Raw genomic sequence first — 16036 nt, 5'->3', positions numbered from 1 at the left:
GCAGGTGGCGAGGGGGCAATGTAAGGCATATTCTGCTGGGGGGGCGGAATCCATGCTCCATGCTCAGACGCGAGGTTCCGAGGAGGGTGGCCTGTCCTCCCCGTCCTGCTCTGCCTCGCCGGAGAGGTGGGGCGAACGAAACCGAGAAGGGGAGAGAGAAAGGCATCGCGACAGCAGACAGCAAAGGGGACAAATGACGGTGACAATAAATAAGGGACGACGCGGGAGGGACTTGGCCCGGCCCTAGATGGACTTGCGCCGCCGCATCAGCCGGTGGCTGTCCGTGAAGCTGTGCAGCCCGGGCGAGATGGAGCTGAGCGGCGACGGGAAGAGACTGTTCTTGAGTGTGCTTGGCGAGATCTCCTCCATCCGGTACGATGTGGAGCGGAAATAGTGCGCTGCGGGCGCGCCGCCCAAGGCGTTGTGGTGCGCGGCGGGCCGGGGCGCGTGCGCGCGGTAGCACAGGCACGAGCACACCGACTGCAGGTCCGTCACGTCCGCCTGCGGCCGCGCCCGCGCCCGCGCGTCCTCGGGGGCCAGGGCCATGCTGGCGCGCGCGCCGGCCAGCGACGCCCGCTCCTCGGCGTCCCGCCGCTCGTCCTCGCTGTTCATGGTCAAGAACCTGAGGACCACCAGGTTGAGGAAGGCCCCGATGACCGTCAGCCCCACCAGGATGTACATAAAGCTAAAGGCCACGTAGAGCGGCTTCTTCTGCAGCGCGCCCTTGGTCTGCAGGGCCACGTAGTCCCCGAAGCCGATGGTGGTCAGGGTGATGAAGCAGTAATAGTAGGCGTGGAAGAAGCTCCACTCCTCGCACTGGGAGAAGGCGGCGGCGCCGATGCACAGCGTCCCCATGCACGAGAAGAAGCCCACGGTCACCATGTTCTCCATGGACACATCGGTGTTGCGCATGCCGCAGCACTTCTTGATGCGCTTCAGCAGGTAGCGCACGAACGTGTTCATCCGCTCGCCCAGGCTCTGGAACATGACCAGCGTCAGCGGGATGCCGAGCACCGCGTAGAACATGCAGAAGGCCTTGCCCGCGTCGGTGCCCGGGGCGGCGTGTCCATAGCCTGGAGGGGTGGAAAGAAAAGAACTAGTGAGGAGGTGTGCGTGAGGTTAGCGTAGGGGTGAGGTGGGGACCTGTGAACAGGGGAGTTGGGGAGGTTCTGTCAGTAGGGATGGGTTGGAGGGCCTTTCAGTCGGGTTGAGGTGGGGACCTGTCAGTAGCGATGGGTTTGGGACCTATGAGTAGTGGAGGGTTGGTCAGGGCTCTCTGGTAGGGTTTAGGCTCTCTCAGTAGGGATGGGGTTGGGGACAATTGGGTAGGGGTAAGGATTAGGGCATTTCACTAGGAATTGGGCTGGAACATTCCAGTTGAGATGCAGTCTAGGCATGTCACTAGGAATGCAGCTGGAATACTTGGGAAGGGATCACTCACTGACATGGAGTCAGAACCAACCACAGCTGACTGAGAGCCTAGTGAGGAGGGAGTCGTGCTGCCAACCCAAAGGGATGCTGTTCAAATCCACCAGCTGCTCCAGGGCACAGAGATGGGCAGTCTCCTCCCTTGTTATTTGCAGCCTCTGGAAACCTGTTTATCTGTAAAGCTGTGTCACAGGTGAGGGCCATAGCTGGAGGGTCGGTTCTGACTCCAGGGCAGTGAGTGAGTTGGTAAGGCGAAGGGCTGCAGCATTTCAACAGGGAGGGATTTGGGTGTTTCAACAGGACTGGAATTGGAGCACTTTAGGTAACGATAGATAGAGTCGGACTGTAGGAATGGGCCTGGGATACCTCGGGGGGGGGGGACATTTCTATGGAGAAGGGACTTGGGGCGTTTCAGTAGGGACTGGATTGGAATATTTTGGTAGGGGTGTGGGTTATTTCCATTAGGGATCGGTTTGGAACACTTTAGTGTAGGGCTGTGGATTGGGGTATTTTGGTAGGACTAGGAACAGGAGGGTTCCAATAGGGACAGGGTTGGATCATTTCCATGGAGATAGAGGTTGAGGAATTTCAGCTGGGATTGGGGTTGGGAACTCTTTGGGAAGGAGACCATCAATGGAAACAACAGAGGTCAGGAAGAGCAACTTTAAAAAGCTGAAAGAAAGAAAACTGTTAGCTGAAAGAAAGAAAGCATCCTTTGAAAATGAAGGCAAAATAAAAACCTTTTCACATTAAAGCAAATTAACAGAATCCATTCCCATCATACCCCCACAGGGGGAAAAAAAAACACCAACAAAACCCCAAAACAAGTGAAGTTCTTCTGACTGAAGGGAAACAACGCCATCTGGAAACGTGGGTCTTCAGGGAAGAATGGAGCACGTGAAAGTGCTAAACAGGTAAATGCAAAGACGCAGGATGGGAGGGGAGCCCTGCCCAACCTCGCTGAGCTCACCTGCGCATCGGATGCCAACACCAGATGGATAGGGTAGAATGACAACACAGTATCGGAAACTCAACAATGTGGTGATTAATGCGAACAGTTCCAGTTGGGATATTTTTATTGGAGGAAATAAACACAATGTTTGCTGGCTCACAAACTGCAGGGTCTCCTGTCCCCATTCCTGTCAGCAGAGCTGAGCAAGGCCCTCGGCTTTCAGATGGCCTGGACAGCAGTGAGCCTGTGATGTTCTGTCTCGGTCTTTCTGCTGTTGGTCATGTCAGGGTCTGTCCATCTCACTAGCCCATTGCATTGATGACATGGTGCTCCTTTCTGGAGACACGGCTACCACCAAACCCAGTACCTCTTATGTCAGTGAAGTTCCTCGAAGCCCGGGGTCCCACATCAGAGTATTCCTTCTATCCAGTCTCCAGCTGGCCTTTCCAACGGAGAGCCCCAGGAGGAAGTGAAGAGAAGTGAGAGGACTGAGGTCCCTGAACTTGGCTGCATTTCTGGCTATCTGTTAGCTGACCCTCAACAGGTATCCCACCCAGCCAGTGGCTCTTGGCATGGTAATTTCTCACCACGGATGCCAGTCCTGGGGTGCCCACACCTGACTGTTCCTTTCCCTGAGTTTTGTCTCTTCCGTTTTCTGATTGTCCATCCCAGGGTGCTCTCCGCAGCGAAGACCCTGACTGATTCACCACCTGTACAGGGGGTCATGGTGAGGGTCCATCCTAGCACCTCTATTCAAGTAGCATGGCTGACTTTTTAGTAGGTTTTCGTTATTACTGCTGCTTCTAATCAATACTTTTATAAATTTCATCTTTGGGGTTGGCATGATAATTAGAACATCAGCAAATTGCTTAATGGAACACTGTATGGAGTACATATTGCTAATGATACAGTTTATCAATAAAACAAACAGGGACAGTCATAAGGAAGTCCTAACTCAATTATGTCAGAAGTCAGGGGCAACCTGCATTCTGGTGCATCGGTCTCTTGCCAACTAGCTGAAAAGTTGACAGTTTGACTCCAGAGATGCCCCCAAAGGCGGGTCTGTCTGCTTCTGAACGCTCACAGCCAGACAGTAAGGATGACAGAAGAATCGATGCCTTTGCGTGGTGCTGTTGAAGAGCACTGAACACCCCATGGACTTCAAGAGAACAACACATCTTAGAAAAAGGGCAGCCGGAGGGCTCCTCAGAGACAAGAACTTAGACACTGTATCTCCCAGATACTTTGAACATGTCACTAGGCTGTATTCCTTGGAAAGGTATGTCATGCTTGGAACTGTGAGGGTCAGCAAAAGAGAGGAAGAGTCCCCAGTGAGATGGACTGACACTGTGACTGCAGCAATGGGCTTGAGGGTGTCAGATGATGAAGATGCCACGGGACAGGGCAGAGTTCAGATCTGTTGTTGGTAGGGTCTCTATCAGTGTACTCGACTCGCTGGCCCATAACAAACAAGCCACTCTGAGGGAGACGGATATGGCAGTCTGCTCCCATGAAGATGGTGAACGGTCCCCCTGGGGTCACCAGAGTCAACTGGGAGATCACAGTCCCCAAAATGACATTCTGCATCCTACTTTGATGCATAGCAACTGTTGAATACTGTCAAGTCAGAACTGACCCATCGCGGCTGTGAGAGGCAGTTAATCCCATGGGAGGGACTGCCCATCCTGCTGCTTCAGAGCAACTGGGGGATTCAAACCACCTGCCTTCAGGTCGGCAGCACAGCTCCTTACCAGTAGGCCACCAGATCTGCCTACAATCATCTCGGAGGCAATGACTGGTCTCTCCCTGTTGGAACACAGAAATCAAAGATATGTAGCAAGAATTAGCCAGAAGACTGATGGAGTAACACCAGCAAGGTACTCCCTCCTTAGAATAACCAACTCTACAAGGTCAAATGCATCAGGGCTGTAGCCTCTCTTCATACGTATGCTGAGCAAATCATTTCAGACACTGGGCTTTATGAAGAAGAATGGCAGCTGGATTGCAAGATCATCAACAACTGTGCTGTGCAGATTAACACAACCTTGCTTCCTGAGAGTTAGGAGGACCTGAAGCGCTTTCTTTAGAGAATCAAGTACTACAGCCTTAAAAATTAATTGCAAGAAAGAATTACATCACTCACCTGACTTGGGAAGGTCTAGAGAGCATTATGCTAAATGAACTTAGTCCCATAAGAACAAATACTGTTGTTCTTCTTGTTGTTGTTGCTGTTAAGTGCCGTCAAGTTGCAGGTGACTCACAGCGACCCTATGAAGGAGAGTCCTTGACGCTTGGACAAATACTGTATAAGACCATAATTGTAGATATAGAAAGATAACTAGTAAAATGTGTATGAGGATTCAAGGTGGGAGGGTAGGAGCGCAGGGGTGAGGATAGGCAGGAGGTAATCGTAGGATCACACAATTTGATGGATAGAAGGAGGGGTGGGTAAAGGAAATGAGAGAGATCCAGTGTCAAAAACAATGCATACAAACTTTGTAAGTAAACCAGTATAAAAACTATTAAACTTTTTTAATTAAAAAAATTTATCTCAACATTCAAAAAAAATTATCTTTTAACTTGTTAGCTAAATTTGTGTCTTCTAGGCTGTAACAGTTCCATGATACATCTTCAAGGATATGAACATGTACGGCTAAGCACAATTGATCTAAATTCCAAAATCAATCTCCATAATAGTCTATGTGTTTCCTACTGCCAAAGGGGCCCTTTAGAGTAGTGAGAGAAGATCTTCACCCTGAAACCTACAGCGTCCCTTTTCAGCAGGAAGTAGCTAAGAGAATACGCCATCCCCTTTTCCTTATGAATCAGGGTGAAGTCTCTCTCAGGGAAGAGTGATAGGGAATGGCAAAGGACACACTGACAAAGGAGATTAATCAGAACTGGCTTTGACAAGCACCGTGGCAATGGGACAATTAAAACAATCCTTCAAGGAATAGTCAACCTGAATCCTTCTGATCATATGGAGATTTTTGAAAGTATTTCTTTGAGTTTATTTTAATTTGTTTTGTTTGTGTATAAAGGATGCTCATCTAGATGATAACATAATTATGATAAAAACAAAAGGGAAATATGGGACACCAATACTAAATATTTGTAATCAACTGAATCCTATTTAAATTTAAAAAAAATAAATGGCTTAAATAAAAAAAAAAATCACTATTGGACCAATAAGATAAATGGAAAAAAAGATTGACATTTTCAACAATTTCATCTTGCTTGGATCCACAGTCAACACCCGTGGTAGCAGCAGTCAGATCAGATGTATTGTTAGGTGCCATCGAGTCGAGTATGACTCACAGAGACCCTATGAACGAAAGATCTGAACCCTGTTCTGTCCTGCACCATCCTCACACTTCCTGACACACAAGATCCCATTGCAGCAGTCACCTTGTCAATCCACCTGGTTGAGGGTCTTCCTCTCCTTAACCGACTCTCCACCCTTCCCAGCATCATGTCCCTCTCCAAAGAATAGCCCCTCCTAGCAGTAAATCCAGAGGATGTGAGGTGAAGCCTCATCATTCTTGCATCCAAAGAGCACTCTGGCTGCACCTTTCTCCAACACATACCTGTTTTCTTGGCCATGCATGGAATGTTCAGTGCTCTTTTTTTCCCCAGCACCAGACCTCGAAGGCATCAATTATTCTATCATTCATTGTCCAGATCTTGGATGCATAGCTAGTAACTGGAAAGACCATGGCCTGAATCAGACACACTTTAGTCCTCAAACTGACATCTCTACTCCTCAATAATTTGGAAAGCTCCCTAACTGCAGATTTTCCCATTGCAATGTGTCTCTTTATTTCCTGACTGCTCCTACCAAGGGTATTAATTGTGGATCCAAGCAAGATGAAGCTGTTGACAGTTTGAGTCTCTCCATCCATCATGACACTGCCTATTGGTCCAGTGGTAAGAATCTTTGTTTTCTTGATATTGAGATGGAATCCACACTGAAGGCTGCATTCCTTGATCTTCTGCAACATGTGCTTCAAGTCCTCACTTTCAGCAAGTAAGGTTGTGTCATCTGTATAACACAGGTTATTGATGAGTCTCCCTCCAATCCTTATGCCACACACCTTTTCATAGAGTCCAGCTTCTTGGATAATTTGCTTGGCATACAGATTGAACAGGTATGGAGACAGAGTACATCCCTGACACAAGCCCTTCCCAGTTCCAAACCATGCAGTGTTTCCCTGCTCCATTCACACAGCAGCCTCCTGGTCCAGGTATAGGTTCTTCATGAGCACAATCAAGTGCTCTGAGACTCCTATTCTTTTCAGTGTCAGCCCCAACTTGTCGTGATCCACACAGTCAGACCCCTTTGCCTAGTCAACATTGGCAAAGTCCGCTGTCAGGGAGCTCTCCAAAGTACTGATGAGCAGTGATGTCACTTTAAAGACTAAAGTGCACCTGGTCCAAGCCACAGTCTTGCCAACTACCTGCTGGGGTCTAGTAGTAGCAAGAGCTGTGCTGCAATCCTGAAGGCATGTGGTTCGAATCTCCCAGCTGCTCCTTGGAGAAAAAGATGGGCAGTCTCCTCCAGTGCAATTAACACGTTGCTGCAAATGATGGTAATACATCAGAAAGAAGAAAAAATGTGTTTCTAAGCACAGTCGTCAATTTAAAAGTGTGTGCAACGTGTTAACTGTCTCTGAAGTGACTCCACAGTACACAACAACAGCTATGCATCTGAGAGCTGCAGAGTGGAAAAAGGAAGACAGGAGAAGAATTGAGACATTTGAGTTGTGGTGCTGGAAAAGAGTGCTGACTATCCCATGGACTGCCAAAAGAACAGTTATGTTTTAGAAATAGTGCAACCAGAATGTTCCTTGAAGGCAAAATGGTGAAGCCTTGTCTCACATATTTTGGACATATAGTTGGAGAGGCTATTTATTCTTTGGAAAGGTAGGTCACCAAAAGAGAGGAAGACCCTCCAAGAGATGGATTAACACAGTGAACTCAAATGTAGAAGATGGTTAGGGTGGTGCAGGAAGAGAGTTCTGACCTCTTGAGGCTTACTGGAAGGCGCGCAGTAAGGTCAGAAGCACAGCATTCATCCAGGGATAATGCCAACAGGAAGGGTGGGACAGAGGGATTCAGGGGAATGAGAACTGCAGAGAGGAAGTGCGAAAAGAGTAATGTCATAAAACAAAGTATGTGTGCGCGGTGGCGGGGTGAACCAGCCAGCTCTAATTTGAATAAAAAAATTACAATAGAAAAGTTCCCTAAGAAAAGAATAGATCACGTGAACCTCATGAACTTGAACCTCCAGGACATGGAGACCAGAAGAACTGAATGCTGCCCGCCTACCACTGCTGCCTGCTCTACAAGGGTCACATGAGAGGGCTCTGGGGAAAGTGGGAGGAACAAGAGGAACAAACGCAAAATCACAAATAGACAAGGGTGTTTCTTTTAAAACCGGAGATAGGTGAGACCTCAAGTCTGGGGCCCTGAGCAGTGCTTTGGGCCTAGAACTGAGTTCCTGTGATCCAACTGTCAGCCAAACACCAGACATGCTTGTAAGATAGATGTAATACTAAGGTGCTTGATCTTTAAAACAATCAAGTATACGAGATCACAGGGGCAAAATGCAGGCAGAAAGGGATAGGCTAGCAGGATGAAAGGACAGGAGAGTCACAGGGAGGAAATGGGAAGAGTGCTGTTACCATGTGGGGAGTGCATTAGCACTGAACCAAGAGCTGTGCGAATGATTAAATGGAAAACTGTTTGCTCTGTAAACTGTCACTCAAAACAAAATAAAGGAAATAAACATATTTACATCAGAAACCGGAGGGGCTGTTCCCTGTCATGTCAGGTCACAGTGATTCAGAATCTAATTACTAGACAGTGGGTTGTTTGTCGTCAGCTCAGGGCACACCTGCAGAGTCCAGCAAATGTGGTGGCTGGCCCCAGAGTCTCACCAACTTGTGACAAGATGGCACCCAGGAGACAGCACCTTGTCGGTCTACCACCCAGGAGAGCTGTCCCATCGTGTGTGGGGTCAGACTCGCTTACCAGGGGACTTGTGCTCACCTCAGTGGCTTCTGAAATGGTCACGGGGGCCAGGGCATGAGGTCAGCTGTGTGGCAGCACTGGGGGTGCTGACTGCATGGCAGCTGCGTCCCGAAACCCTCTTGCCCCCCAATTCCTGACGCCAGTTCAGCTCAGGGGCCGAGCAATCAGATGAGTCATGTGAAGCCAGTCTCTGGGGATTATACATCCTCACCCCTTCAGCCCGCCAGCCCCAGCCACCTCCTCACCTCAGGACAGAGTCCACATCGCCTCCCTGACTCCCAGCCCCCATCAGACCCCCCCATTCCCACCAGGAACTGTATCTTCAGAAAGGAGATGCTGTGGTTCTCAGCCTGTACCTGGGAGTGTGCCCTCGGCTTGAATAGTGTTTTGTTGAAGTTCTCCATGAACTAGGTCCAGTTCCTCTCGGGGAGCACTGGGAACACAGTGTGTTACCTTATATCAGGCCGCTGGCCGAAAGATTGGCGCTCCAGTGGCCTGGCAGGTAAGAAGCTGCACAGCCAACTCAAACACAGGTCGTGCCAACCCTCCAGCTGCTCCACAGGAGAAAGATGGACAATCTTCTTCCATGCAATTTACAGCCTCTGAGAACCCACCGGAGGGTCAGCTATGAGTTCTAACTCGGTGGCACGCAACAAATACCACACAACCAGAAGTCTGGAGGTTCGAATCCAGCTTCTCCCATAAAAAAGCACAGCCTCAGACACCCGACAGGGACTCTGTGAGTTGGGATCTGTGTGATGGGGGTGGGTCAGGCCCTCTCAGTGCTGTGTAAGGCTAGGGAGGTCAGACATGGAGACACCATCTGAAGTGCACCCACAGGCAGCAGAGGAGCCCCGAGGGCCCTGGGGAGCCCAAAGGCTGGACCTGTTCTCTCTCAGGGCCCTGAGAAAGATCAGAGTGAAGACCCCACCTGGGACCCCACCTCTGGAATGGTGAAAAGCAGACCCCCTCCTTTGACCTCCAGAAATGCCCAGTTTGAGCTGCTTTGTGAGGGTGGCCCTGGCACAATGGCAGTGCCCGTGGTTAAACACTTGGTGACAACCTCAAAGTGGGCATTGCTCCAGGGCTGCAGAGTAAAGGTCTGGAGAGCTGCTGTCGGCGATTACAGCCAAGAACTCTCCAGCGCAGCTCTCGTGAGGAAGGTGGGGCACCAGGAGTCAGTGGACAGAAGTTGGGGGGACTGTAACATGCCCGCCCTCCTGCGTTCTCCCCCCATGGCCCCTGGAGAAGGGCAGAGGCCACCCTGCTTCTCTCTGTGAGGTGCCTCGAATGTGCAGGGATAGTCTCATGTGCAATGATTCCATCCTTCCCAAGCCAAGTGGCCCAGGGCACTGCCCCGTCTGCCTCCCCTCCTGCCCCTTCATGGGGGCTTCACCAGTAGACCAGCCTCCGCCTCCAGCAGTGGGCGGGGACGAGCAGGCTCTCTTCCTGGTGGGGACGGGGCAACAGTGGACGGCAGCAGAGTCAGGCGTTTCTCCTGGCTCTGCGGCTTCCTGCAGGCATCCCCAGAAGTATGAGACCACCAGGAAGGACAGGTGCCCAGCCCAGCTCCTGCCTGAGTAACACGAATAAGAGATGCCCCATCACCCAGCAGGCTCTCCTGCTCCCCTCCTGGTGCTCCGGTGCCCAAGAACTATCTGTGGCTCCTCCCTTCCCCCTGCTGAACAGATCCAGGAAGAGCATCAGTCAGAGGCTGGAGAGGAAGCTGCTTTGGCCCAAAACTTCCTTCAGTCCATGTGGGGATGACCTATTCCTTGGCTGTTTGTCCCCCGCCCCCATTAAAAAAAAAGGCTGCTTTTAAGCTTACTCTGACCCCCTGTATGTCAGGGTAGACCTGTGCTCCCAGAAGATATCCTGGCATTGATCACCATTGAGGCACCTCCAGGGAGCCCAGGCCTCCTCTCAGTGCTGCGGTTAGCAGCAATTGTTAATCATGTGCTCCAGGAGTGGATTCCTAAACCCATTGTTTTTGTTCGGTACTGTGACTCATAGCATCCCTGCAGGACAAAGGAGAACTCCTGCATGGAATTTTCTAGGCTGCAGTCTTTACGGTCCGTTTGTGAGGTTTTGTTTTCTCTGCTTTGGAATGTAACCCATACTGAATGCTGTCATTTGTAAGCTTCCTCAGTAAGTGCTTCAGCCTTGTTTGTTTTCTGCTAGCATATTGCAGGCTGCTAATGAGTCTTCCTCCAATCCTGATGCCACATTCTTCTTCACAGGCCCAGCTTGTCAGATTATTTGCTCAGCATGCAGACTGAATTTTTAAAAAACTCAAACTCATTGCTGTTAAGTCACAGCTGACTCAGAGCCATAGCTGGCCCTCCAGCAAGTTTTAAAGGCTCTAAATCGAGCAAGAGGAACTTGGCCAACTTCCTCCCAGGGAGCTGCTGGTGGATTTGAACCATGTGCCATCAGGTAAGCAGTGCAACTTCCAGGAAACTGCAGACCACCAAAGCTACACATTGAACGAATATGGCTAAGGGATGTAGCCAGATGAGAGTTTTGCAAAGAATGGGTATTCCAGAACCTAACTGTGCTCATAGGATACGTGTGCATAATCCAGCGATCCATCCTTTGACCTGAACAGGGGGACACTGCATGGTCTAAAAGTAGGAGAGAGAGAGAGAGAGAGAGAGAGACAGTGTGCGCGCGCGCTGGAGTTAAAGTGAGACTGAACCCTGACACTTTGAACATGCTGCTGAGGGAGAGGACTGCCCACACCGCGGCCTGTCCAAACAGCAAGCCCATCATCCTTGGAGGAAGTGCAAACACAATGCTCCAGAGTGAGCACCCGGAGACCTTGCCGCCCACACTTTAGGCCTGTTTTATCAGGAGGGGCCAGTCCCTGGAGAAAGACCAGGAATGTTCTGGTAAAGCAGAGGGTCAGAAAAACAGAGTAAGACCCTCAGAGAGATGGATTGAGCCAGCGGCTGTAACGCTGGGCTGAAGCATGGCAAGGCCTGTGGCATGGTGTGGGACTGGCAGGGTTCTGTGCCCTCTTACATGGGCACTGAGTTAGAGCAGGTTCCCCGGCTCCTGAACACAACAACTACTTCCCTAGGCGTCCTTCTCCAGGGATGGTCCCTTCTGAGGCTGTCCGAAATAAGCAAGACAAAGTCTGGCCGTCTTGATGTCTAAGGGGCCCTGTGACTGCACTTTTTCTTGGAATTCTCCCTAGGAGGCACTGCAGAGCAGAGGGAGACCGGCCCGTGGCAGTCAGGAGACTGGGGTTTGATTCCTGCTTCTGCCCCTTGAGACCGTCGACTGGTCACCACCCTTCCTGGCCATGCCCTTTTCTGAGCCTACTAGGTCCTGACCTCACAAAGATGCTGCCAACATGACAGATGCCAGGTGAGGGGCTGCTTGGTCAGGACAGACTGCCCATCACAAGAGGGCTAGGACCCCACAGCATTCGGGCACCAGGCGCTTTGCTGCTGGAAGAGAAGGAAGTCTTTGCGAAGGGCGTGTGAGGTGCTGTGCCGTTGGGACTAGGCCAGGTGCCAGTCCTTAGAGGGTGACAACTGGTGGCTTCGAGGAGGGTGGGAGAAGGGAGCCGGCCTTGGCCCTCTGGCTACTCACCACTTAACCCTACAACAAGCATCTCACCCCACCCTCCCCCAACCCCCAAAGGAGCCGGTGGATGCAAACTGGGGGAGGGGCTGTGGTTCTCCAATCCCTGGGGACAGAGCCAGCAGGGGGCCTGAGGACCAGTGAAGGAGCTCAGGAGGGTCAGCATCCCACCCCATCACCACCTACCAACCACGGTCATGGGTGAAGCATCAGGTCTCTCCACCCTGACCCCCCTCTCCTAGAAAGGGCACAGGAAACAGAGCGGCCCCCAACGCACAGCCTTGCATGGCCTGGGGGGCTAGTTCACATGAGTCACCAGCCAGGGACATAACCTGTTGGGCTGTCCAGTATCACACTTTCCTCGATGTACCAGAACCCCAGCTCCTTCGGAATGTCACCGGTTCCTCCATCCTCAGGCTCAGGCGGAGGTCTGTGTCCAGGCCCTTGGGGGCAGAGATGCTTCTCCCACTGGGTTACCTGCCAAGCCTCGAATCAGTGATGCATCCACTGAGACAAAGCCTTTTTGCTACTTCCCACTAGATGTGAAGGGTGATGGGTGTGAGACCGGAGCTGCTGCAGTCACCTTGGCACCATGAGAATGAGACCAAACACAAGAAGAGGTCCCTGGCCTGGGGTGAGGTTCAGTACTGGAGATGTTTCAGCCATGCATCTGAGCCCAGCTTAGAGCTGGGCCTCCCCACGGATGTCCCAATCTGTCCCCCAAAACCCTTCTGGCTTAGGCAGGTGTGTTGATAGCAGCTGACCAGCACAGCATTCAACTCAGAGATAAGTTAGTAACGCCGTGAGTCTCCGCATGCTGAACAGCACCACCCAATGAAGCACTTTGCAGGGTCTCTGCCCCTCGTCTTGTGATCTCTCTTTTGGTGGGGAGGTGGGAGTCTAAGGCAAGTGGAAGCCAGGCCATTACTGTCCAGGGCTCAGTCACCAGGCCTGTCGGGCAGAGTGACCCTATTTCAGCTTTACAGAGAGAAGCTGGAAATATGGACTTTAAAACCGTGGGCTGTAACTGGTGCCTAATTAACATACTGGAAACACTGTACTGACCAAACAAGACAACAGAGGCCATCTGTCTGGTCACTATGCTCCGGAAAGGGAGGGAGGACAGCCACTAGAGACATGAGGGCTGAGGCACCAGAAGAGAGGAGCAGTGGAGGTCAGAGGAGAGACTCCAGACTCCAGGGCAGCCCATCACCCAGGAAGGCCAGCCAGGGGCTGCAAACCCTTCCTCATCCCCTCTCAGCATCTTTCCTCCATCACTGTGAGGTTGTCATGGTGACGACTTGGTTCCATCTCACAGAGGCACAAATAAGGGCAGTGAGAAGGGGCCTCCCATGTGGACACACCATCCTGCCACTGGCTGGGCACCAAGATGCCACCCTCCCACAATCCCCTCGCCCATGCCATCTGTGAGCCCACTGCACAGATGCACTGAGGCTCTTAATAAAGGATGCATCCCTTCATAGCTGCAATTTACTGCTGTTTCTCTACTTGGTGTCACTGCAGTCACATAACCTATGAGGGAGGCCAGTGACTTCTTCCCATAGAACAGGGACTCTACGGGACACAGGCAGGTGACACCCCTGTGGGCAGCGGTCACCACTCAGGTCAGCGGGGAAGGAAGACACATTCGCCAGCCCTACTGAGACACATGGAGCAAACACCTGGAAACTCGGCTACACACAGGAACGAAACGCAAGAGAGCCAGGAGGGGCCGCCCCTCAGCAGTGATGCTCATACAAGACATGGCAGAGCCCTTTCTCATGTGACTCCGCTCCGACGGAAGGCTTAGAGCTGGTGGACCACACAGACGAGAGCAGCTTAGGTGGTGGGGGTGATAAAAATGCCCTGAGACTAGAAAGGGTGATGGGTCCATGAATGATGAATCTACGAAATAAACTGAATCAGCACTGTTACACCATTTAGTGAATACACTGACGTTAGCTTAGAAAACAGGGAGTGGGGTTTCGAGACAAACACCAGTTACACAGAAGAGGAAGCTGAGCCTGGTTTGGAGGAGGTCAGTTGGGAGCTTCACGTGGACAGAATGGTCAGCTTGCACGCTGGCCGAGGGGGAGTGGGTGGGCTCTGCAGGGTCGTGGCCAGGCAGGATCGTTCTGGAAGCTGTAGGATCAGCATCCAGCCTCCCTGCCTCGGACCGCTCAGGCCCTGGGGACGGCCACAGCGCTGCCCTTGCTTAGCCAAGCACAGGCTTCTGGCTTCAAGCCAGAACCAGCTGGAGCCAAGTCCACGGTCAGGCGCTGCCCACAGCACAAGCTCTGGAGGGGCAGCATGGGGCCGGGTACAGAAGAGCAGGATTCACGAACTTCAGGCCTCCCCAGCTCAGCCCACCTGCACACGTGGGTGATGTGCAGGCCCTGAGGAGGGCAGTGGTCAGCCTTGGACCCTCCTCATTTCACACGGCATTGAGCCAGGCTCTGCACTGAGCAGGAGATGGATGTCAGAGATGATGACACGGCCCAGCCTCACCTGCCCCTGCCTGGTCCCACCCCTGCTTGGCCCACGAGGCTCCAGAGCTCAGGTCTGGCTCATGGAACCACTGACTTGTGTCCTGGGACACGCTGGGGTCTGTTCACATTTATCACGTTATCATATAAAATATTTCCAGTAAGTGGTTTAACCGAGCAGAGTGATAGCCGAAGCCGCTGCCAGGCCCACCCTCTGGACCAGATGCTGACCACTAGTGTAGACAAGCCTAGGTGCACTGGCGCCCTCTGCTGGCCACTCGGGTAACTCCAGAAACGCGGGCCCTGAGGCACTGGCCACTGCCCACACCTTGCAGGGCGAAGCGGCTTGTCCAGGTCAGTGGAAATGTGGTTTCTTCCTCAGAAGTTACCATCAGTCACTGTTCTCTTGGAGCTACAGCCCCAGTGGCATAACACATTACAGGCTGTACTACTAACTGAAAACATCTGTGGTTCGAATCCACCAGCTACTGCAAAGGAGACAGATGGCCGTCCCCTCCCTCTGAGACACAGGCCCTCAGAACCCCAGTGCAGGGGCACCAGGAGTTGGGATCCGGCTCACTGGCAGTGAAGTGATAACCACAGAGCAGAATACTACCAACCCCTCTTTAAGATTCCGTGAACCAGAGAAAGACCCTCAGAAACATGGACAGACAGCAGCTGTAACACTGGACGTGAACGCAGCAGACTTCCTGGTGGAAGGCCCAGCCATGCTCTGTTCTGCTGCCCTCGGGTCCACATGATTCGGAACTGACCCCAGAGCACCTGAAAGAACAAACCCAGGCAGGGCTGCAGCGTCAGGCCAGCCTCCTGGTAACCCATGCGTCGCAGAAGACAAATCCCACCAGGCTTTTCCTCCTCAGCACTGCTGGGTAGATTCGAACTGCCAACCTGTCGGCTGAGTGCAGACCATATGTGGCAAACAGAGGTCCTAAGCAACACCACAGTGAGTGTTTACTGCACATGTGCTTTGTGCACAGGATGGAATGAGGAGATCTTATATTCACCAGTGCAGCTCTCGGGAGAGACACTCCTTCTGAGAGGCGAGGGGTGCTGTGAGACCCTCTCGTGACTGAGGCTGAAGTAAGGTCTCTTGGAGGCTCAGCTCTGGAGTCCACTGACCCGGGGTGGCTGTTAGGAGATTCTGTAGACAGGGACTAGACCCCTACGGTCAGTCACAGAACTTATAGATGTCTGAGTTTTCTCTGCTCTCTCCCATATCCTTAAGTCCCCTCTATCTCATTCTTTTGGCCTGAGCCCTCTCCTTGCAATATAGGACATACCCTCTACAGAGAAAGAGATAAAATCCACAAAAGTGCTGAGAGGTGAGTCTGTGATTATCAATGTTCCAAAAAAATGGCTGACTGGAGGAAAGTCCACTTAGGGGGACAGCTGTGGAGTGAAAGCTGGCCTGGGGCACAGCCAGGGAACAGGTACTATGGTGGCCTTGAGGAAGTGAACCCAGGCACATTTTGAGAAGTACTGCTTTGCCCGGGGGTTGCTGCAGAAGAGTCCATCCTTGTGTGAA

General features: G+C 51.8%; 1 protein-coding gene across 1 annotated transcript in view; it reads right to left on the bottom strand.

The window, feature by feature from the left end:
* Positions 1-241: 241 nt before the first annotated feature.
* Positions 242-16036, bottom strand: part of KCNK9 (potassium channel, subfamily K, member 9) — an 87077-nt gene continuing 71282 nt past the window's right edge. The window contains exon 2 of the mRNA XM_006879267.1: positions 242-1073. Coding sequence (XP_006879329.1) covers positions 244-1073 — 830 coding nt within the window. The 3' untranslated portion in view covers positions 242-243. The remainder of the gene's footprint in view (positions 1074-16036) is intronic.

The sequence above is a fragment of the Elephantulus edwardii genome, unplaced genomic scaffold (genome assembly GCF_000299155.1).
Source record: "Elephantulus edwardii isolate Elephantulus edwardi_28Jun2011 unplaced genomic scaffold, EleEdw1.0 scaffold00003, whole genome shotgun sequence".
In the NCBI taxonomy this organism is placed as follows: Eukaryota; Metazoa; Chordata; class Mammalia; order Macroscelidea; family Macroscelididae; genus Elephantulus; species Elephantulus edwardii.
The sequence above is the reverse complement of the archived record's forward strand: the minus strand, read 5'-3'. Positions and strand labels throughout refer to the sequence as shown.